The sequence below is a fragment of the Opisthocomus hoazin genome, chromosome 20, assembly GCF_030867145.1.
Source record: "Opisthocomus hoazin isolate bOpiHoa1 chromosome 20, bOpiHoa1.hap1, whole genome shotgun sequence".
Taxonomy (NCBI): domain Eukaryota; kingdom Metazoa; phylum Chordata; class Aves; order Opisthocomiformes; family Opisthocomidae; genus Opisthocomus; species Opisthocomus hoazin.
In genome coordinates this window covers 5180573-5203578 of record NC_134433.1, presented here as the reverse complement: position 1 = coordinate 5203578, position 23006 = coordinate 5180573, and the positions used below count along the sequence as shown (strand labels likewise).

At 60.6% G+C, this 23006-nt stretch overlaps 2 protein-coding genes across 2 annotated transcripts in view; one reads left to right on the top strand and one right to left on the bottom strand.

The window, feature by feature from the left end:
* Nucleotides 1-157: 157 nt before the first annotated feature.
* Nucleotides 158-13097, bottom strand: LOC142363748 (C-C motif chemokine 13-like). Its single transcript, XM_075440343.1, has 4 exons — nt 12848-13097; nt 11941-12043; nt 1436-1550; nt 158-490 (listed from the first exon to the last, which is right to left on the bottom strand). The coding sequence occupies exons 1-4, from the start codon at nt 12974-12976 to the stop codon at nt 391-393; spliced, it is 447 nt and encodes a 148-aa protein (XP_075296458.1). The 5' UTR covers nt 12977-13097; the 3' UTR covers nt 158-390.
* Nucleotides 13098-13727: 630 nt separating this feature from the next.
* Nucleotides 13728-23006, top strand: part of HIP1 (huntingtin interacting protein 1) — a 56531-nt gene continuing 47252 nt past the window's right edge. Inside the window, exon 1 of the mRNA XM_075440237.1 lies at nt 13728-13887. Within this exon, the coding sequence (XP_075296352.1) occupies nt 13771-13887 (117 nt within the window). The 5' untranslated portion in view covers nt 13728-13770. The remainder of the gene's footprint in view (nt 13888-23006) is intronic.

Genomic DNA, 23006 nt, shown 5'->3' with positions numbered 1-23006 from the left:
GGGCAGTGCCCCACTGTGCTGGGGGTGGGCGGCACGGAGGGGCTGGGGGCAGCCGGGAGCCAGCCCGCAGACCCGTCCAGTGTCAGCCCGGACCCCCTCCCAGCCGCTGCTGCCCACCATCCTGAGAGCCAGTGGGACAAGCTGCAGGTTTTGCTCCTTTTTATTGCACAGAAATAGCTTCAACTCAACCAGTACAAATTAGAACGAAAAGTTTCACCAAAAATGCCAAATAAATTAAAATTGCCTTTGCATAAACTTAAATAAAAGAGCTAAGCATGTGTTAAATAGTCTGCCAAATTGACAGGCAATAAGAAAACAGGGACACGTCTCGGAGGTGCCCGTGGGAGCAGGTCCTTGCAGAGGTGGTGCTTGGAGGGAGCAGGGCACTGCTCAGCCACTGCCTGCCTTGTCCTTCTGGTGATTCACGATGTCCTGGACCCACTGCTCATCAGGCTTCCCACAGACCAGCCTGCCTTTGACTGTGGTAAATCTGCAGAAGGAAATGCAGTTGGAGAGGAGAGGAGAGGAGAGGAGAGGAGAGGAGAGGAGAGGAGAGGAGAGGAGAGGAGAGGAGAAAGGAGAGAGGAGAGGAGAGGAGAGGAGAGGAGAGGAGAGGAGAGGAGAGGAGAGGAGAGGAGAGGAGAGGAGAGGAGAGGAGAGGAGAGGAGAGGAGAGGAGAGGAGAGGAGAGGAGAAAGGAGAGGAGAAAGGAGAGGAGAGGAGAGGAGAGGAGAGGAGAGGAGAGGAGAGGAGAGGAGAGGAGAGGAGAGGAGAGGAGAGGAGAGGAGAGGAGAGGAGAGGAGAGGAGAGGAGAGGAGAGGAGAGGAGAGGAGAGGAGAGGAGAGGAGAGGAGAGGGGAGGGGAGAGGAGGGGAAGGGAGGGGAGGGGAGGGGAGGGGAGGGGAGAGGAGAGGAGAGGAGAGGAGAGGAGAGGGGAGGGGAGGGGAGGGGAGGAGAGGAGAGGGGAGGGGAGGAGAGGAGAGGAGAGGAGAGGAGATGGGGACCACCTGCTCCTTGCCACTGGTGAACCCCACCAAACCAGACACTTCTATAGTTGCAGAACAGCCCCAGGGAAATACGGGGGGGGGGGGGTTGGCTTAATGTCATTGCGGGTGTCCTGCTCTCTGCTGCTTAAGCCACTTCATCCCCAGCACACCTACCCCAGCCGGGACACCATCCTGCCTGGGTCCTGCTATCTGGGGAGGAGGGCGATGACCAGCAAAGGCTCTTTTGGCTCAAATCTACCAGGCAGGTCTAGAAACTGGCTGCCTGGGATGTGGGCTTGGCCTCTGAGATGTTTCCAGGCTGTTCTCCCAACACGGGAGAGCCCGGCCTGATGTTTTCCCTTGCCAGGATGGGGTGTGACGTGGGGTTTCCTGGCGCTGTCACCCTTCGGTGGAGCAGGACCCCCAGGAATGGCGCAGGAGACCCACTCACATCACGGCTGGCTGGATGCAGTGGCTGCCCGTGTGCTCGTACATCACCACGCGGCTCAAGGGAAACGCTTTGGTACTGTATCTGAGGCAGCAGGGACCAGAAACATTGACAGAACCTGGAAGAGAAGTTAAGTTTTCCGATTAAACCAGACCAGGAAAAGTGCCAGTGGGGAGAAGCAGGGTCACAGAATCACAGAATCACAGAATAGTAGGGGTTGGAAGGGACCTCTGTGGGTCATCTAGTCCAACCCCCCTGCCCAAGCAGGGTCACCTACAGCAGGCTGCACAGGACCTTGTCCAGGCGGGGCTGGAATATCTCCAGAGAAGGAGACTCCACAGCCTCCCTGGGCAGCCTGGGCCAGGGCTCCGTCACCCTCCGAGGGAAGAAGTTCTTCCTCGGGTTCAGCTGGAACTTCCTCTGCTTCAGTTTGTGCCCGTTGCCCCTTGTCCTGTTGCTGGGCACCACTGGAAAGAGTCTGGCCCCATCCTCCTGACACCCACCCTGCAGATATTTATAAGCATTTATTAGGTCCCCTCGCAGCCTTCTCTTCTTCAGGCTGAACAAGCCCAGCTCCCTCAGCCTCTCCTCGTAGGGGAGATGCTCCAGTCCCCTCACCATCCTTGTAGCCCTCCACTGGACTCTCTCCAGTAGCTCTTCAGAAGACCAGAAAGCTCCTGCTGGAGGAGGTGCTGCTCTCACCGCGTGCTCCCACCACAGCCCTCCTTCCCTTGGGAAGCCAAAGAGCAGCGAGACGTGGCTCTCCTCTCCAGCAGCAGATGCTTGGAAGGGGGAGCCACCAAGCTGTACCAGACCTTATACAGCAGAAAGAAAGGGGAGGGGGCTCCTCGGAGAGGAGAGCTTGGACTCACTTGGAGAAGAGGACACCTGGTAGCAGAGGACAGCCACCAAAAGCACAGCAAGGGCAGCTGCGGAGGTCTTCATGCTGCTGTTGGGTGGAGACAAATCGTAGGAGTCAGGGTGGACCGCTGCAGGTGCCCCTTGTCGTGCGTGACGCGGGATCCCTAGGTTCAGCCCGCTTTATAGCGGGAGACAGTGAGCGAGGACGGAAACGCGCCGGAAACATTGCTGAAAGACTTGACATGATGGAAAAAGTGCTGTGTCAAGGGTGCCACGCAGCCCTGCGGAGGGAAGTGCCCGCAGCCCCGGTGACAGCAGTGCCCTGATGTGGCATGTTATATAATAATACGATACCACGAAACGACCGAGAGCAGGATATGACCTCTCTTTTCCTTTCCCTGACCAAAGGCCTCTGCAGAGAACCTAGAAATGCCCATTCAGAAGATCAGCAGATGGACCTTTTGCCCAGAAGTCACATGATGGCCAGAGATGGAGGATGACCGTGGTTGCCGCGCACCCGTGTTTCCTCGAATGTCTCCACCACAGCCGAACTGGCGACCGTCCCCTTCTCCCGCGGCGGCTGGCGCGGGGACAGCCCTCCCCGGCTCTCTGCTCCCCGGGGCGCTGGGGCACACAGCATCCGTGCCCGGCCCCGCTCGCAGCACCGCCCCGAGGAGACGGGGCTCTCTCCACGGGACCAGGCAGCCAGCCGTCCGCAAGCGTGCGGAGCAGAGGGTACAGCGCGGTGCCAGCCCGGCCCGGGCTCCTCTGCTGCCCCTGACCATCGCTTACAGCGCGTCGTTACGACACTGGTTCCACTGCTGTGCTGCAGTTTCAGAAACGCCAGTGACAGCTGAAACAGCACTATGGTGTCCATGGACACGAGAATCGGCCGTTAAAGTTTACAAAGAGCGTCAGAAGCTCACGGCCGTGCTGGCACAGCAGAGGTGGCTTAGGTGACTACTTGGTTCCAGCAGTGTAGAGACCATGCCCTGCTGACATCGCTTTGTGGTTGTCCCACCAGCCACAAATACACGCAGAATCACAGAATCACAGAATAGTAGGGGTTGGAAGGGACCTCTGTGGGTCACCCAGTCCAACCCCCCTGCCCAAGCAGGGTCACCCAGAGCAGGCTGCACAGGACCTTGTCCAGGCGGGTCTTGAATATCTCCAGAGAAGGAGACTCCACAGCCTCCCTGGGCAGCCTGGGCCAGGGCTCCGGCACCCTCAGAGGGAAGAAGTTCTTCCTCGGGTTCAGCTGGAGCTTCCTCTGCTTCAGTTTTTGCCCGTTGCCCCTTGTCCTGTCACTGGGCACCACTGAAAAGAGATTCGCTGGTTTAGGTCGTGTTGTTTGGGGCAGAAACGGTGTCACTGTGCTGGCAGAAAAACGCCTGCTGGAAACGCTACGTCCCTACAGAAGAGCTCTGCTGGCTTCCAGGCGAAGGCTGGTGGATGAAGGCTCAGGAAAGCAGCGGAAGAGCAAGGTACTCATGGTGGCAATGAAAGTGTCCAGGGCTGGACAACCACAACCGCAGTGGGAAAGCCACACGGGCAGGCTGCCTTTCACGATGGTCCAGCACAGAAAGGTACCCAGCTCCTCTGTGGAGGAGGATGATTGCAAAACAGAAACCACTGCCCAAAGTGGTGGCCTTGAAGAAACCCAGAAGAGGAACTAGAAGGGAAATGAGGAGATTCACTGGACCAGCCAAAGGAGAGCTGATTCCAGGCCCGGGGCTCCCAAGTTCTCCAGGGGATGATGCAGACCATCCTCACGTCTCAGTAGACTGAACTCTGAAAAACGGAGCCAGACTTGTCAGGAAGCGTGGGCTAGGTGGCATTGCAGGGTTTGTTTTACACGGAGCCTTTTGCTTCTCTGCAGCACTGCGTTACGAAGCGTGAGCGAAACCGAGCCAGGGTGAGCCCACGCGTGGGTGCCTCGTGGAGGCGGGCAGCCCGTGCAAGCCTGGAGAGCGGGCGGCCAGGGAGGGTCTGCCCGCCGAGCCCGGGGTCCCCAGGGCACACGCTGCCGGTGGGGCTCTTGGGAAGACGCTTCCTTAGCTGGGCCAGGCATCTCCCGTCCCACAGCGAGAAGGCAGCCCCCGTTCTGCCCACGGCCCACAGCTTCTCGGCAGCTGTCACAGCTCAGTCCCCAGCTTCGCCTTCGCAGCAGCGAAGGCCTTGGCAGGTCCTTTCGCTTCTCTGCATTTCTCTTTCCCCGCTGATGGGATTGGTGCCATCCCAGATCACGCCAAGGGATTAAACTCCCAGAGCGACAGTGACTCAAGACAGCATGAATCAAGGATGAGGCTCTACTCGCCTACGGCAGAGAAGGACTCACGGTGCCTCGCTCTGAACAGCCGAGGAGCTCAGGATTCCTCTGGGATCCTGCCTGCTCTAAAATCTCCCTTGTCCTGTGCTCCAGAGCCCACTCAGATGCTAGGACGAAGCCTTGCACCACCAGCGGCATGAGGACCCACCACCGATGTCCTGGGCTGGACCACTGCACCCAGAGGGGCTGGGAAGATGTCAGCCTGCTGCTGGTCCATCCCTTGGTCCATCCTGCGGCGTGTGTCCAGCTGTGCTGCAGGATGTCTGGGGCAGAGACACGGCAGCTCCCCTCCATCCCCTGCCCAGTTCAGCCCCACTGCACCTCCAGCCTAGCCCGAAGTGACTCCCCTCGCCCTGCACCCACGCTTCCCCCGCCTCCGGGAGCTCTCAGCACCCTTTTTGCCCAGTTGCAGCTCAGGGATGCTGGAGAAGGCGCAGATGAAGGCGAGCTCCCAGGCAGGGAGCGGGGTGTATGGGCAGGAGCCGCCTGGACCACACAGGCCCCCTGCAGACCCCGGCCCCATGGGGTTGGCCACGCACGGGTGACGGCCGGGCTGCCTGAGACACAGAGACGCAACAGCCTGACGTGCCCAAGCGAAGAGACCAAGGCTGACACCCCCGCCCCAGGCACCAGACGGCAGATTGAGGCTGGCGGTGCTGGAAACGGGCTCGGAGACGGATCCGACCGAGCGGCAGACTGGGAAACCACACGGAGACTGGGATCGGAGCGGGACGAGACGACCCAAGACGACCACGACGCGCTGACGCCCTGCTAACCTGGGCGTCACCAGCGTCTCCCACGCTGGTAGCTCTGCTCCTGCCGTTTCTGCCAGTGCTTTCAGACCCAGCATTCCCTGCCCAGAGCGATCGTAACGCTCCTGTTACACATCCCCACACGGGGACTAGAATAAAACTGAGAGGAGGAGAACAGGCTGGGGAATGAGCTGGAGACGTCCTCGCTGATGCAGCTCACACCAACACAGCCCAGCTTGGAGCTGCTTTTAGCTGAACGTTCTGGATGTTCTCGCAATATCCAAACACGGGTTTGATGGAAATGTCAGCATTCATTCTGAAAAATCAGTATTTTCTGTCAGGAATATAGAAGTGCCCAGACATTTTCAACCCATTCTCTCCCCTTTCAGATAGACTGGGCTGTGTTTCCTGCTTCCATTCATCGCAAAAGGAATTCTTGGAGGTTTTGACACCTCTGTTATTCCCCCTATTCACTGTTTTCCTCAACTCTGTTCCTTCCTTGAAGGAAGATTTCAAATTTCAGTCTTGGCTGCTCCTTCCTGCCAAGACAAATAGTGCAAATCTCTAAATATTTTGATTTCTAAAGCCTCCTCCATATCATACATCCTAAACAGTAGCTATTTATGGAGTCTGTAAAACCTCTGCCTTATGGTGTGTTTCAGCTTTCGATAGAAACCACACACGGTATCTTTGGATGCATCACCAGAACAGATCTGGGATGCAGGAGGAAGTCTTTTCTTAGCTCCGGAGGCAGCCTGCTCCACCACACCGACTCCTCGGTCGGACTCACGTCTGGGGGATCACATTATCGCGGGGCCCCTGGGAGCTGCCAGATCACTAACGTGGGAAACTCTGGTTTCAACTGGGAACAAATCAGTGAATGACTGAAGGTAGCCAGTGAGCACAAGGTGGTGCGGCTCTGAGGAAGACAAGCGAGATCTCAGATAAGAAGAGGCACTTTCCAGAGGGATCGAGACCTTCCAGCATGGGAAAGAGAACCTTGCCAGCGGGGATATGACTGAAGACTGCAAAATGATGAGTGGCCTAGAAAGAGGGACAAATAGCGATTACTCACTGCCTCTCCCAGAGCGAGAACCATGGACCATCAGATGCAGCTGGCGAGAGCCAGGTTCAGGAGGAACAGAAGGGAGCAGCTCCTCACGCGATGAGCTCCTTGCCAAGGGACATGGTGATCGCAAGGAAATTTCCGTGTGTCTGAGCTGCGGCTTGTGTTTCAAAGCAATAAGCTCAAGAAGATTTGTAAAATGAGAATGGTTGGAGGCTGGGAGTGCACTCAGGGGAGGCAGCACAAATATTTGCCTTTCTCTTCAAGGGGTCTGCTGTGGCCGCAGCTGGAGGTAGTCATGCTGGGCTAGATGGACCCTTAGTCTCCATCCTCTGGCACAGTTGAGGTTTGATTCCCCAGGACAGCTGGTCCTACAGGACTGTAAGGTCTGTAGTGTAGCTTGTGGGGTTGGACTGAAATCCCTGGACTGAAATTTATCTATCAGGATATAGAATCATAGAATCATAGAAAGTTTGGGGTAGGAAGGGACCCCTAGAGGTCATCTAGTCCAACCCCCCCGCAGCGAGCAGGGACACTGCTAACGAGATCAGGGTGCTCAGAGCCCTGTCCAACCTGGTCTGGAATGTTTCCAGGGATGGGGCCTCCACCACCTCTCTGGGCAACCCGTGCCAGTGTTTCACCACCCTCATTGTAAAGAATTTCTTCCTTATATCCAGCCTAAACCTACCCTGTTTTAGTTTAAAACCATTACCCCTCGTCCTGTCACTGCTGTCTCTACTAAAAAGATTGTCCCCATCTTTCCTATAGGCTCCCTTTAAGTACTGAAAGGCTGCAATCAGGTCTCCCCGCAGCCTTCTCTTCTCCAGGCTGAACAAGCCCAACTCCCTCAGCCTGTCCTCCTAGGAGAGGTGCTCCAGCCCTCGGATCATTTTTGTAGCCCTCCTTTGGACCCGCTCCAACAGTTCCATGTCCTTCTTGTGCTGAGGGCTCCAGAGCTGAACGCAGGACTCCAGGTGAGGTCTCACCAGGGCAGAGTAGAGGGGCAGAATCACCTCTCTCGACCTGCTGGCCACGCTTCTGCTGATGCAGCCCAGGACACGGTTGGCCCTCTGGGCTGCCAGCGCACATTGCCGGCTCATGTCCAGCCTTTTGTCTATCAGTGCCCCCAAGTCCCTCTCAGCAGGGCTGATCCTTTCATCCCTCAGCCTGTATTGGTACCAGGGATTACCCCGACCCAGGTGTAGGACCTTGCACTTCGCCTTGTTGAAGCTCATGAGGTTCACACAGGCCCACCTCTCCAGCTTGTCCAGGTCCCTCTGGATGGCATCCCGTCCTTCTGGTGTCTCAACCATACCACTCAGCTTGGTGTCATCTGCAAACTTGCCTCCAGATGAGCATTTTGGGTAAATGTCAGCAGAAAGACACCAGGCATTTCTCAGCACACAGCAAGGCAGAAATATATTGCTGCAGTTTGTGCTGTTTTCCAAGACAAATTTGGGGGTGCCTAGAAAAGCCTCGCTTTTGGACCAAGAGCCTCCAGAGCAGGAGGTGGCCGGCTGCCGCGTCAGCACGTGGCCCTCAGAAATTCGGTAGTCCTTCCAAGGACAGACGCAGGCTGCCTCTGCCAAATTACAGCCAAACCTACGTACCCTCGGTTCCCCGAAGATGCCTCAGCACCGGGCACCAACCCGCCCCGGAGCTCAGCAGGGTTCGCCCAGCAGCTACAGCACTGTGGGACTGTTCTAGCGATGGCAACGCTGGCTCAGAGAAACGAAAAGCAAAACCATTCGGGTGCCAGCTGTGAGCCGCCCAGGACCCGACATTTCTGAGCGCTTGGCATCGCTGTGCGCTTGCAGAGCCTGCCTCCTGTCGCCGTCAGCTGGAGGCACGGGTGAGTCTGCAAGGCAGGCCGCAGGGTGTCGGGAGCGTGGCAAATAAAACCGGTGCTCCACAAGAGCACTGGTGAACGCTGGGTTATGCCCACACGACAAAGCGGCGGCAGGGACAGACTGGCTCTCCGGCTCTCCAGCCCGTGCCTTCCTGCAGCCCCTGCCCCCCTCCCTACCCCCGCTCTGCTGCAGCAAGCACAGGGGTCCTGCAGACAGCCCTGCACACCCCCGGTCACACAGAAAACCCTTTCTCAGTCATCGCGTTCTGGCAGCCAAAGGCCGTCTCGTTACGCAGAGGCAAAGCCCGCTTGCCACGTCCCCCCTCGGGAGAGTCCGGCCTTCCCCAGCCCCTGCCCCCGGCACAGGCAGCCCGGGTGGGGTGGCAGCGTGGGGGGCTCGGTGCAGCGCTCCGGCGGGACCCACCACCCACCCAACGGGAAGCCCTCGCGCAGACGGCAAACGCCTCCCACCTCCGGGGCCAGCTCCGGAGCAGGACCCTCACCCAGGCAGCCACCCCTGCAGAACCGCAGCCCAAGGTGGGGTTCGGGTCCTTTCCTGCAGCTCTGGGTGCAAACCACGCTTGGCTTTGCTTTTGAATTCTTGGGCAAGCGGAGGCAGCTGCTGAGGCTTTAGTGTAGAGAAGACAGTTGGTGATGTTTGGGGTCACAGCCCTCCTCGTAAAGCCTGGGGAAGCAGGAGACCTCGCCCAGGACCCTCATGCTCCCTAGCCGAGCAGTCCTCTCACAGACCCCCTCCCCGTTAGGGCTGCGAGGATGAGGAGGGGACGGGAGCATCTCTCCTACGAGGAGAGGCTGAGGGAGCTGGGCTTGTTCAGCCTGGAGAAGAGAAGGCTGCGAGGGGACCTTAGAAATGCCCATAAATATCTGCAGGGTGGGGGTCAGGAGGACGGGGCCAGACTCTTTCCAGTGGTGCCCAGCGACAGGACAAGGGGCAACGAGCACAAACTGAAGCAGAGGAAGCTCCAGCTGAACCCGAGGAAGAACTTCTTCCCTCTGAGGGTGACGGGAGCCCTGGCCCAGGCTGCCCAGGGAGGCTGTGGAGTCTCCTTCTCTGGAGATATTCCAGCCCCGCCTGGACGCGGTGCTGTGCAGCCTGCTCTGGGTGACCCTGCTTGGGCAGGGGGTTGGGCTGGGGGACCCAGAGGTCCCTGCCAACCCCTGCCAGGCTGGGATTCTGTGACCCCCTTCCAGCAGCTGCTCTGCCTCGGCCCCTCTCCCCGGCGGCAGCTGGCCCTCCCCCACCAGCAGTGTCCCTTCCCTTCGCCACCCACTGCCCCATGCAGCAGCCCGGGTGCTCTTTGATAGCACAAGCGGCCAAGGACCCAGCAGCAGCATCTGGTTTGCCCAAAGCATTCGAAAAATGGGATGAAAAGATGACAGTCCCCCCCGTGCAGATTCCTCCCTGCCATCCCACTGCATGACTTTCCAGATGTGCTATCCAGGGACGGCTCCTCTGCGCCGGTGGGCTCAGGAGGTTGCACCTTGGGTGTCTAAAAGGGCGACTGGAAGGGGTCCATCTGGGAGCCCACCTCCGGCGGGGCAAGGCGCCAGGTCTCTGCGCAGAGCCCTGTGCCCGCCCGCGCCGGCGCAGCCGGCTGGGTGACAGAGGAGGGACTGTGGCGAGCTCTGTGCCGCTGTTTTCTTGCTGGAACAAGGGGGATCTGTGCTCTCCCTGAGCATGGGCCAGGCCACGGGAGGGTGAGGGGTGTTGCAGCAGCACCCTGCGACTCTCCCAGCTCGGGCTGGGGAGAGGGGTTGGAGAGGGAGCCTCCAGCTTCCAGCCCCTGGGAAAAGAGCATCCCCCAGCCCCAGTCAGGGCCCACAGCCCCCGCGGTCCCTTCTGGCCCCCCTCCTGCCATTTCTTCTTCCCCTTTTCTTGCAGGTCCTTTGGGTTCGGACCAAGCTGAGAAGCGATGCGCTGACGGAGAGGGAGCAGCCCCCCTTAGGACTGCGATGGGTGATGGGTGGGAGCCTCCGAGCATGCAAGGGGAGGCTGCCCCACAGCAGGGGAAGGACCAGCTCCAGGCCCCCCTGCCCAGCCCAAGCCAGGGCTCGGCGGGCGTCACACACTGCTGAGCACTCGGCAAGGCGAGAGGGGACACGCCAGCCTCTCCCCGTCCCAGCAGAACTCCCACGGTCTGCTCCCTGTAGAAGACACTCAGGTGCAGACACCCCAGGTAGCTACTGCCAGCAAGGAAGGTGACCGTGCTCCACAGCCCCAGCCCAAGGCCTCCTGCCCCAGAAACGTGGAAGCGGCTGCACCGGGGTGGGTGGCACTGGGGGAGGCAGCTTCTGTCCCCGCACAGGCCAGGCACCCCAGTGACAGGGTCTGCCACCCCCCTTTGCCTCCAGGACTGGACTGCAGCCTCTTGGACAGGAGCAAGAAGAGGACAGAGCATCTGAGCAGATGAAACCCAGCCATGGGCCTTCCCTCTGCCTTGCTCACTCCCAGCCCTCCCCCCTCATCTCCCCACGGAACCCGAGGAGCAGACCCCACACAGCAGCAGCCCCGTGCCTTCCCCTCTCCCAGGGCATCTCTCCACCTGCCTAAAAACAAGGCACCCGCTCCCACTGGAAAGCAGCCCCCCGAATCACAGAATCACAGAATAGCAGGGGTTGGAAGGGACCTCTGTGGGTCACCCAGCCCAACCCCCTGCCAAAGCAGGGTCACCCACAGCAGGCTGCACAGGACCTTGTCCAGGCGGGTCTTGAATATCTCCAGAGAAGAAGACTCCACAGCCTCCCTGGGCAGCCTGGGCCAGGGCTCCATCACCCTCAGAGGGAAGAAGTTCTTCCTCATGTTCAGCTGGAGCTTCCTCTGCTTCAGTTTGTGCCCATTGCCCCTTGTCCTGTCACTGGGCACCACTGAAAAGAGCTTGGCCCCATCCTCCTGACACCCACCCTGCAGATATTTGTAGGCATTTATAAGGTCCCCTCGCAGCCTTCTCTTCTGAGAATCCCTGAGAGCAGCCCAGCCTGGGCCAGAGCCCCAGCAGAGCCACTGGGTGGACTGGGCCGGCCCAGGCTGGTCTGACCAGCTGCCCGCGGGCTGGATCCCGGCCGCATCCCGGCTCCATCGCAGCCCCTGGCTTGCAGGCAGCAGGAGCAGCCGGCAGAAGCAGCCCGTCCTGGCCCGCACCCAGCCGCCTGCCGCTGCTCCTGCCCAGGCAGGCGTCTCCCAGTTGGCCAGCCCAGGTCCCAGTACGGGCACTCGGCCCTGGCTGTGGAAGGAGACGAGGGAGCAGATAACACAAGCTGAGGTCCAGCCCCCCGGGCCCAGGCCTGCACGCTGGAGAGGTCACGCAGGAGCAGGACGCTTCCAGCCGGGCCGAAGGGTGGGAGAGGTGGGCAGGTCACAAGGACCTTGCTGTCCTTCATCGAACGCCCTCCTCTGCTCTTTCTTTCCTCCATCTCTATTTGGCAATGACTTCATTTCTTCAATTATTAATCACCTTACTGCAATAGTGGCTGAATCAAACCCATTAACCCTCCTCTGGGAGCAGCCCCAAGGAAGGAGGCAGGTTTCCAGAAAGCACATTAGAGAGCAGGCAGCCAGGGAGTCGAGACAAGCTGGGGTGGGAGGCGGTGGCCTTCCTGCGCAGCGTAAGCCATTTCCCATCAGCTCCAAACCTGATATCCAAGGGACAGAGACGGGCCGGGTCTGGCATGCAAACAGCCTGCTCACGCATCCCACCGGGCAGCCAGAGGAGTGCTCGTGTGGCCATCGTTTTGGCTGAAAAATAAGCCACAAAAATGAGTTACGCAGGGAGAATTGCTTGCACCAGAGCTCCTGGGAGCCCACATCCTCAGCAGCCGTTCCCAGATTGCCCCATCAGCCCTGGCAGCGGCAGGCAGGATGGTTTCGCGCAGCTCCTCCCCACCTGAAGCACAGACACCGATCCTGCGTGACCTGCTTTGAAGGATCCAGGCACTCCGCTGGCACGACCCCGGCACAGCCCCTTGTGCCACCGTCGGGGACTGACCGGGGCGCAGACCGAGAGTGATCAGCCTCTCTGCTGGTACGTCCGAACTGTGCAGAGATGTTCAAGTTCTGGCAAAGCTCCCAGTGGGAAATTCACCTCCAGTGCGGGATGGGATTCCTGGTCAAATCCACAGGAGCCGGCCACAGCTCAGCACATGGCTGGGTTGCGAGAGGGCAAAGATGAGGCCCCCGCACAAGTCTCTGACGGGGGAGGGGACCAGAGACGAGAGCCTGGATCCGGTGAAGGAGCATCTCGGCCATCAATCCTCCAGCTGTTCCGGGGAAGAGAAAACCTTCTCCCGCTTCTCTCCACTGTTCTTCAGTCGCCTGTAACCATTTTTCTGCCCCTCTGCCGATGCTTCCAGAGGAACGCGCTGCCCTCCTCGCCCCGCTCCGCCAGTTGTGCCTGCGGCTGCCTCCCGCCCCGGCACAGCCCTCCCCGCAGCTCCCCACCTGCAGCGTGGACGGCACAACAGGCCCAGGCCCAGGCAGCCCCCCTGCAGCCGCCCCCATGGGTGCCGTCTCCCCGGGCAGTGCTGCGCGGCCTGAACCCACCCCGCACGCCGAGCGACGCCGGGCAAGCGCAGCCCAGCCACCCTGCAGCGCTCCCGGGCTCCTCCGGGAGAGGAGGGGAGGGGGACGACGGCCACCCCGGGCTCCGGGGGCGGTGGGCAGAGGCCGCATCCCGCTGTGGGGCTGGGCCCGGAGCCCGGGGCAGGGCCTCAGCGCAGCGGGAACCGCGCAGGCCGCACGCCCGGGCCTGTGGGACCCTCCCGGGCCTGCTCGCTGTGGCCGCAGCTCGGAGCACTTCGGCACCGGGAGTCCCCAGGCCCGGGGGGGTTCGCGTGGCCCCGGGGCTGGGCCGGGCCCCGCAGAGCCCTTCCCGGCCGGGGTCGGGGCCCCAGCGGCCTCGCAACGCGGCCCCAACCCCGACCCCGGCCCCGGCCCTTAGCGACCCCCCCCCGCCATCGCCGCCAGGGGGCGCCACGCCGCGCACGGGCCAGGCGAGAGGCGGGGCGGGGGGGGTGTGAGCAGCAGGCGCGGAGACCAATCATCACAGCGCGATGGCACGGAGGCGTGACCACAGGGCTGAGGTGGGCGGTACTAAGGGAGCGGTCCCCGAAGGCGGGATAGAGGGCGGGAGGCTCGCGGAGGGGCGGGAGCTGGCGTTGAGTGGCGTCTGACAGAGCCAGTGAGCTTGGAGGAGGACACGGGAGCTGGCCGCCTGAGCCGGCTCGGGGCCGGGCCTCCAGGGGACTCCTCCCGAGTGGCAGTGGGAGCCGCAAATGAGGGCGAAGGGGCGGGACAGCGGGCCGAGCCGCCCGGGTCGAGGCGGTGCCGGCCGGGGGGGGCGTGCCCACGCGTGAGTGGCAAGTGGGCGGGCCAATGGCGCGGGGTCCGGCCAGCGGCGGCGCCGGAGCGGAGCGGCGGCGAGGGCGCGGCGGGGCCGGAGCGGCGGCGGCGGGCGCGGCGGGGCCATGGACCGCGTGAGCAGCTCCATGAAGCAGGTGTCCAACCCGCTGCCCAAGGTGCTGAGCCGGCGGGCGGGCGGCGGCGGCCTGGAGGCGGAGCGGGAGAGCTTCGAGCGTGCCCAGGTGCGGGGCGGGGCCGCGGGGCGGGGCCGGCCCGGCGGGCGGTGCCGACCTGCGGGGGGGAGACACCCCAGGGGGCGTGGCCGGAGGGAGGGGCGGAGCCCACCAGATAGTTGGAATTGGTTAAATCGGGTGGGGCGGACCCACCTGGGCGGGGCTATTGTGGGTAGGCGTGGCTTACTAGAGTGGGCGGGGTCAGCCCAGGTGAGCCGCGGGGGCGGGGCTAATCTGGGTGGGCGGGGCTAACGCCAGTCGGCCGGCAAGTTGGTGTTGGCATGACTGGGTGGTGCTTGTGCGGGTGGGCGGGGCTTGGCTGAGTGGGCGGGGCTCGCCTGAGTGGGTGGGGCCGGCCCAGGTGAGCTGGGTTGGCTCCAGTGGGCGGGGCCGCTCCAGGTAAGTGGGGATGCCTAGAGTGGGCGGGGCTTGGATCAGTGGGCGGAGCCCGCAAAGCCTCACCCAGGAGGGCAGTGGGTCCCCATGAGGGCAGGGGACGGGGGTCCGGGCTGTGGCCGAGCCTCTCCCCGGTGGCGAGGGTGGGCCCGGGGGCGGTGGGTGCAGTCCCGGTGGGGCTGGGGGCTCCCCTCTGCCCTCGGCTGTGGCCGGGGGGCAAAGCCGGCCCCGGGCAGGGGGCACTTAGTGGCCGCCTGAGGGGTTTGGCCTCCCAGACCAGGCCGGTGCCCCCTCCCCGCTGGGCTCCATCCTGCGTCTCCCCTCAGAGGCACCCTCTGGACCCGGCAGCCTCTGTCCCCACCGCCCGGGGGGACGCGGTGCGGCTCCAGGGCGAGCGGGGCCCCTCACCCCCTCGGGTGTTGCCCCCCTTGGGGCAGGGCACGGGGCAGGGACCGTCCCTGCGGGCGGCTCCTGGGGACGGGCCCCGACGCCTGGAGCAGCGGCCGCGGTTTGCTCCCCGGCGGCGTCCGGAGAGCCTGGATGGGGCCTTGGTGCCCTTCGCCTCCGTGCCGAGTGACGGCTCGATGCCCTGCGCAGAGGGGAGGGTGGTGGCAGAGCTGGGGGGGGCAGCTTTGGGGTAAAAAGCTGGCGATTTGGGGAAAGGGCGTGCTTGGCAGCCGGGCCAAGCCACGGGAGGGTGGAGAGGGGTGGATGGCAGCGGAGGAGTGGGGACATCTCACCCCTCCTCCGTGTCCGGCGTGGAAGGCAAAGGGGAAGCGATGCCATCCTGACCCGCCCTGGGAGAGGAAGGGAAACTGAGGCAGGAGAGGGGCAGAGGTGGAGGGGGCGGGAACGGCCGTGCTGGGGGGGAGCCTGGAGCGGGGGGAGCGGGACCTGGATGAGACCGGAGTGGGAGCGACGTGGTGAGAATGGACACCACGGATCAGGCCCGAGGGGGGTTTATCACAGAACGAGAAACGTCAGGAGCGAGTGATGGACGTGCCATGACGCGGGGAGTCCGCTCACCTTCCTCGCTCAGGTTACCTCAAAAATCAATTATTTATCGCGCCAGAGCTGGAACCGGGACTGGGCTGTGCCTGCGGTTGCCTGCCCGGTCCCCTGTGTCGGGAAACGACCCCCCGGGATCCCCGAAGCTCCCGGGATCCCCGAGAGCGGCGCTGCCCGGGCAGGGCAGAGCCGGAGAGGGTGGTGGGCTCGGCCGGAGGAGCGGCACCCAGCGCCGCGCTGGCCCCACCGCCAGCCCTCCCGCCGCGGCCACGCCGTCGTCCTCGCCTGATCTGCGGGCAGATGGCACGGCGCGTGGTGTCAGGAGCTCGGCCCCTGCCTGGCTTTTCGTCCTGCGGAGTCTTCGCCCCTGTGCAGTTTCCTTTCTTACTCCCGATTGGGTTTTTTCCCCTTTTTTTCGCATAATTCTCTCTTTCTCTCCAGTTTAGGGAACTTGCCGGACAGCCCTCAGATCTTCCACATGTTGGTCATCCACAGTTTTTGTCAAACTTCTTCATTCTGAGGGTTTTTTATAGAAACTTTGGGGTTTTTTGGGTTTTTTTTTTTGAAAGTGACTTTACTTAAGAAAAGCTTAATCTGTGAAATGACCTTTGAAATGAAGATTTTACCCATGTTTCTGCAAGTGCAGGCTTATTCCCTCCTCGCCTCCGAACCTGCCAGGCTCGTGACAGCACCATGCTTACCAGAAAGACTCTTCTGGGCTAAAAGAGCCCAAAGAGGCAGAAAGTGTGACAAGACGGGCCTGTGGTGAGCCCAGGGAGCACCTGCTTGGGTCTGGGACCGCCCGGTTTGTGTGGTCTGAGACTCAACCTGGAAAAATGAGAGTACCCTATGGAGCTCCGATGGTGGTGGGAAGGTCTGGTGGTGGGACACTGTCATGGTGGTGGGAAGGTCTGGTGGTGGGACGCTGTCATGGTGATGGGAAAGTCTAAGTGGTCGTTGGAAGCTCTCGTGGTGGTGGAACATTCTGGTCGTTGGACACTGTCATGGTGGTGGGACATTCTGGTGGTGGCTGGAAGCTCTGGTAGTGGTGGGATGCTCTGTTGTTTGGACACTGTTGTGGTGGGACATTCTGGTGGTTGGATACTCTTGTTGGTGGGAACGTCTGGTGGTGGGACATTCTGGTGGTGGCTGGAAGCTCTCGTGGTGGTGGAACACTGGTGTTTGGACACTTGTGGTGGGACATTCTGGTGGTAGTTGGACGCTGTCGTGGTGGTGGGATACTCTAGTGGTTGGACACTTGTGGTGTTGGGACATTCTGGTGGTGGCTGGAAGCTCTTGTGGTGGTGTGATGCTCTGGTGGTTGGACACTGTTGCGGTGGAACATTCTGGTGGTTGGATACTCTTATGGTGGTGGGACATTCTGGTAGTGGGACACCTGCATGGTGGTGGGAAGCTCTGGTGGTGGGATGCTTTCATGGTGGTCATCACGTTGCACAACAGCTCTGCCCTGACAACGTCCATCTGTTGACTTGGGGACAAACGGGAATAAGTTTCCCGGTGGCCTCTTTTCTTCCATCACAGATGTCTCAGTTTTCCTGGTGATGCAAATGTGAGAAACCTGAGGACACGCTGAAGCACGGTGTCGCGGCCGGTGTGCTGCCGCACATGTCCTTGCTGCTTGGTGGCAACAGTGGGGATTGGGCCATCCAGCCTAGACACACACCCAAGGGCCCCCCTTTTCTTGTGCTGTCAGCGCTGATGGTTGTCACCGGAAGTTGAGCAACAGGGACACCAAATCCTGCGGCTCTGCCGTCCTGCGGATGCACGGCTGTACGGGGCACGTCCCTGCCGTGGAGGGGACGGGTGTCGCAACCACTTGCCCTGGTGCTATTGTTTCGCTTGCTATGGTTCACCACTGCTCATTGCCTCAACCTCGGCAGAATAAATCTTTGCACAGCGCAAAAGTCACCAAGGGAGATGAAAAGCCACCAATGGTGAAAATTCTGCGATATGTTGAGATAAATGTTTGTATTTCACGTGATATTTGGATCTGGTGTTTGTATCCCCTGCAAGTTCTCCTGGTTGTATTGAGGAGCAGCATGTCCTGGTGCCAGAGCTCTGTGGGGAAGGTCTGAAGATCTCCTCATTTGCGTTGGTGCCCTGGGATCCTCCTTCCTCAGGTCTCCCTCCCTCTCCTCACCGTGGTGATCCTCAGCGGCCGTCATTGTGCCATGATGGTGCCGAGAAGCGGGTCTCATTCTGCACCAACTCGCTTGGCTGGTTTGGTGAAGAGCAGATGTTCGGGGCTTGGATGAACCAAGAACTAGGAGGGTGAAAAGGAGTTGGAAGGGTGCAGGAAGTCTACAGGGCATGGAGGATGCAGACGGGGGTGAAACGCCAGGCTGTGCTGCTTCTTCCCTCGTGTTTTGGGCTGCCGTGGGGAATTTCCCTGCGTTCCCAGCCAGGTCACGGCCAGCGAGGCCAGGGGCTGCTGGGCGTCGGTGCAGGCAGAACCGCAGACCCACGGAGGTGGTGTGTGGCATCCCTGAGCACCAGCTGGCCCCTGGAGAGCTGGAGGTGTGGGAAGGTCGCCTTCCCGACCCAGCGTGACTCTGCTCAGCGGCTCCTGCACCGGCCCCTTCCCGCTTTTGGGAAACCGAATGCTGGAGAGGGGCAAATGTGCTCGGAAAGCGAAGATGGAGGAAGTGTCCTTGGAGTCCCAGTGGGATGCGCATGGAGCTCCAGTCCTTGTACCTGCCCTGGTGGTTTCTGGGCAGAAGGATAGCACTATAACGTGATTGCGTGTGGTCTTCTCTAGACGGTTGGACTTGATGGTCTTAGAGGTTCTTTCCAACCTAGGTTTCTATGATCCTGGGCTGCAGAGATGACAGTATAACTCTCCTCTATTTCCCCCTGTGCTAAGCCCCAGGTTGCATCAGGGGAGGTTTAGATTGGATATTCAGAAAAACGTCTTTCCTGAAAGAGTGGTCAGGCCTTGGACCAGGCTGCCCAGGGAGGTGGTGGAGTCCCCATCCCTGGAGGGGTTCAAAAACCGTGTGGATGTGGCACTTCAGGACATGGTTTAGCAGGCATGGGGGTGATGGGTGGATGGTTGGACTTGGTGATCTTAGAGGTCTTTTCCAACCTGAATGATTCCATGATTCTATTGTATGAGTCTGTCAGTGCTGCTCTGACACCCCGGCCGTGCTTCATGGTGGCCATGGGCTGCCCGGTCCGGAGGTGATACCGGGTCCCAGTGATGGGGATGTCCATGCAGCACTGGCTGAGATGGTGCCTGAGGCTGCGAAGGGGGACAGAAGTTTTGTGCTTGTCCCCTAGAGCTCGTGGCTGCTGGGGCTTTGTGCCAGGAGACGTGGTGCAGCCCCGCAGCGGGGTTACGTGCCCATCAGAGTCCCTCTGCGCTTGGCCACTGGGCATTAATCCCAAGGGTCACCTGCCCTGACAGTGGGGAGTGTTGCTAGAAGACACTTCTTTAAAATTCCTCCAGAATTGCCAACAAACTTGCACTTTATCTTCTCCATCAGCATTTTTTTCCTGAGAAGGTCACTGAGGAGCAGAGAAACATGGTCCACTGGTCCACTGGCTGCCCACCGCCTCGTGCCGTGTCCCTGCCCGCCGTGCTGCTGGAGGAGCCCTCTCACACACCAGGCGGGCAGGGACCCTCTGGAAGGAGGAGAAGGTGCATCAGGCACAGGGGGATCTCAAATGAAATGGGCTGGGGTTTTTTTTTCGCTTCCTCCCCCCGTGCTGGTTAGTAAATGCTTTTGATGTCGGAACCAAAATTTTTCCCAGCCAAAGGCAGGCTGAACGCAGCTCCGTGGCCATCCCGGCCCCAGCGGTGGGCTGTGCCATCTTTGGGCACTGCCACAACCCGACTGCCACCATTAATGCAATTAATCCCTCTCCCCCCATCATTTACATAATTGGGAATACGGCACCGTGTCTCCTGTCCACAGCAGCCCCGTTGGTTTCAGACCAGACCTGGCTCGGTACGACTCGCAGTCGCGGAGGAAATACCATTTTACGACTGCAAAAAAACAATTTTTGTGGTTGGGAAGCTGCAGCCGCTGGCAGCTCTGCCAAGAACTTCAGTTCTCACACAGGAAATGAGGCTCCTTTCAAAGCACCAGAGCCGGGCGATATATATAGCCGCTCCGAGAAGATATTTAAAGAAACATATTGACACTAGCAAGAACACGAAAAAATAGCTCCTGGCTGCGGGGAGCGAGGGCTGGAGGCAGCTGAGCCCGTCCTGGGGGAGTAGGTGATGCAGGGGATTAATTCGTGGCTCTTTCATCTCCGGGAAAATGAGCTCTTGTGCCTTGTGCTGAGCGAAACCCCCCGTGCTTTCGGTCTCCTCTCTTTTAATCAGAATTAGAGGTGCTTGGGATTGAATACAGCTTCAGCAGCGAAGAAGTGAGTCACCTCGTCTCTTTTCAGCGAGTCCCTCTTAGGAACTTATTTCCATCCCCAGGGGAAAAAAAACAGTTTGTCTTTTACCAGATTAGGGACTGGTTTTCTCTTTAGTGCAACCTGGGGTGGAGGGGGTTGGGTTTTTTTTTAAATCTATGCAGAAATAACGGAGTTTTTTAACGTAGCGATGGAGTCCAGAAGCGGCCGAGCCTCAGGAGGATCAGTAGATTTGGTGCTGAGCGCGGGGGACGGCTGCCCGGGAGCCCAGGGGGCTGCTCCGGGTGGGAGCGCGATGCTGGTCAGCCACCGAGTGACAAGGGGGGATGACACCTTGTCCCCAGTCACGCTGGAGGCTGAGCAGCAAGGGGGGGGATGCTGGGGGACACTGCTGCCCCAAAACCCCTTTGCCCCCGGCTCGGCACGCGCTGCCCTGATGGATTCCAGAGACTCTGTACAATCTGATCTCCGAAACAGGGATCAGCGTGAGCTCTGCGAGCCGGGGCGGTTGTAACGCCGTGGCTCTGCGGTTAGGAGAGGGCTCCCCGCCGAGGTGTCCTGCGCTGAGGAGCCTGCGGGGTCTTGCTCTCTGAGCCTCAGCCCTTTGAACTCCGTCCTCCTGCAAAGCAGCCAGCCAGGCAGATTATTTTTACCAATTTCCCTGCTGCAGGACTCCGGACGGATCGCGGTCCCCTCTGCCAGCACCGGCAGCGACCCCTGAGCCCAGGGAAGGGCTGGTGGGAAGCGGGCGCCTGCCACGACGAGGAGGTGGCTCATCCCAGCTTTGCTCTTCCAGGGGAAAAAACTCTGGATGGATCAAAGCGAAGGGGCTGAAGCTGCAGCAGGGACACTTTTGGTTGAAGACTGAGAAACCAAAGATGGGGAGAAGGTGCCCGTTGCAGCTCCCAGTGCATCGTCCCATGGGCACGACACGGGGCTGGACTGAGCATCGCCTGCCCCGGCACCGTCCGGCACGCAGGCGTGAGCTCTGGCACCCGAAGGCCGTGCCCGGGCTCATCCTGTCGCCTGCCTCTGGCAGGGTGCTGGCGCGCTGAAACGGCTGCCCCAGCCTTGGCACAGATCCTGAGCTCAGCAGGCGCCCGGGTCCTCGGCCACGCGTGTTTCTGAGCCGGGAAACGGGACGTATCCGTAACTCCAAGCAAGCCAGAACCGGGCAGTGGTGAGAGCCGGAGGCTGTCACAGCTTTGCAGGCTTGTGCTTGTGCAAACCTAACACTCTGACATCAAAAAAACCTCTTTTTTATTAAAAATGTATGTTTTTAATTAAGCATGTTGGTAATTATGCTTAAAAAACTTCCTCAGGACCCAGCGAGCGGTGCTGGGAGGGCCGGGGACGGGTCCCCAGGGATGCCCAGGCGCAGGCAGGAGCAGCAGCTTCGCGGGCAGCCCCGTGGCTCAGCCCTGGCGGGCTGGGTGCTGGCGCAGGGAGCGGAGAATCGGCTTAAAACCCCTCTGGCCAAAGAGATTTGGTCCCTCTCCGCTTTCCGCCAAGGGGGACCCAGGCTGGGACGGCCGGGACGCGGGGCCAGCAACCGAGGGGTCACGCAGCAGCAGGAGGGCTGGAGGGAGGGCCGGGTCCTGGCGCTGATCTCTGCCACCAGCTTGGCTGATTCATTTTCCACCGTCGCCAAACAAGAAAACTTCCCGGGGACAGGCTGTTCCCCGGGTGCCGGCAGAAGCCAGCAGCGCAGCCGGCGTTCCAGCCCGGATGTGCGAGCCCCAGCCCACGGCCGGACTAATTATACATTGTGTGCTGTTCCGGGCTCGTCACGGTGCAAGGTGAACGATCCCTGGTCTGGACGCCAACGGTGAAGTTGCTTGCTCAAAGGCGTACACAGACATTTAATATTTTATCATGGACTCACGGAGCGGTTTGGGTTGGCAGGGACCTTCGAGGCCCACCCAGCCCAACCCCTGCCATGGCAGGGTCCCCTTCCACCAGCCCAGGCTGCTCCCAGCCCTGTCCAACCTGGCCTTGAACCCGGCCAGGGATGGGGCAGCCACAGCTTCTCCGGACACCCAGTGCCAGGGCCTCAGCACCCTCAGCGTAGAACATTCCTCCCCGATGTCCAGCCTCACCCCCCCTCGCTCCGTTTCAAACTGTGTCTTAGCACACAGAGCTTCCATTTGTACCCCCAGAGTTTTGGTCCCTCCTTTGGTGGGACGTTTCAGCAGCTTGAGAAGCCTGACGCCGATGGAGAGCGTGTGGTGTGGGTTGGCTGTGGCCGTGGTTGGTGGTGCAGCGCAAGGATGGGCTTAGCCTGGCAACCGCCGCAGGGTATGGTCCTGGCCATGGCTCCCAACAACGTCGGAGGTGCTCCCAGGTGCTCCCAGTCCCACTGTGGGCTTTGAGGTGGGTCTGTCCATCAGCTGGGTCTTGGAGCTTGGCCATGCCGGTTTGGCGCTCAGACAAGAGGACACTGTTGCATTCTCTGCTCCCGCCTACGCAAAAAGCGTCAGCGCAGCGGCTGCCATAGCTCTGTTCCTGGGGCAGCAGGCAGCTCTACGGCGCGTTCAGCTTCGTGCAGCTCCTAGCGAGGCTGCCAGGCTTTTTTGATGGCTTGGTCATGAAACTGGGGTTGGGAGGTGGACTGGGGTTGCCCAGACCGGCCATCCTGCGAGCCTTGAGGTGGAGAATCACAGAATCACAGAATCACAGAATAGTAGGTGTTGGAAGGGACCTCTGTGGGTCATCTCGTCCAACCCCCCTGCCGAAGCAGGGTCACCTACAGCAGGCTGCACAGGACCTTGTCCAGGAGGGTCTTGAATATCTCCAGAGAAGACTCTTTGCCTCTCGGCCGTTGAGCAAATTAACCAAACTCTGCTAAGCACACTCACAGACCAGCTTGCTGAAGCTGTGGTTACTTCATCCCGGGACTTTCATAATTTTAGGCGCTGTTTTTACCCAGTCTGACCTGCAGCCAGCTTGACACGATTGCAGCAAATCCCAGTCTGCCAGCATCAGCCTGTGCCCTTCCTGGGTGGGTTTTTGCTCCCAAACGCTGCACCGAAGGCTGGTGGCATCCGGGTCTCTGCTCCCGGGGGGTCTCCTGGGTCCGGCGTTCACCGTCCAGCCTTCCACCGTGCTCCCCACTGCCGAGCGAGCCGATTCCTGCGTGGGACGGTGCAGCCCCTCAGCCAGCACCGAGGAGGCCACCTGAAATATTCCCCGTGCAGGGAAGAGGCGAGTTGCAGCAAACGAAGGGACCCTGGGGGAGAACGGGCTTCTCTCGCCAGCGCCGGGCTGGGGATTTGCCATTTATTGTTCCCGTTGGTGTCTTTTATTCCACGCGAGCTGCTCAGCGCTCTCCA

Bases quoted from the DNA above. Each gene is read 5' to 3' on its own strand.
- LOC142363748 (XM_075440343.1), bottom strand. From the start codon at position 12,976: ATGCGGCCTCTGCCCACCGCCCCCGGAGCCCGGGGTGGCCGTCGTCCC. The intron at 12,044-12,847 runs GTGGGTTCAGGC...CTTATTTTTCAG, and splicing joins GGCGTCGCTCGGCGTGCGGG to CCAAAACGATGGCCACACGA. The intron at 491-1,435 runs GTGAGTGGGTCT...TTCCTTCTGCAG, and splicing joins TGCATCCAGCCAGCCGTGAT to ATTTACCACAGTCAAAGGCA.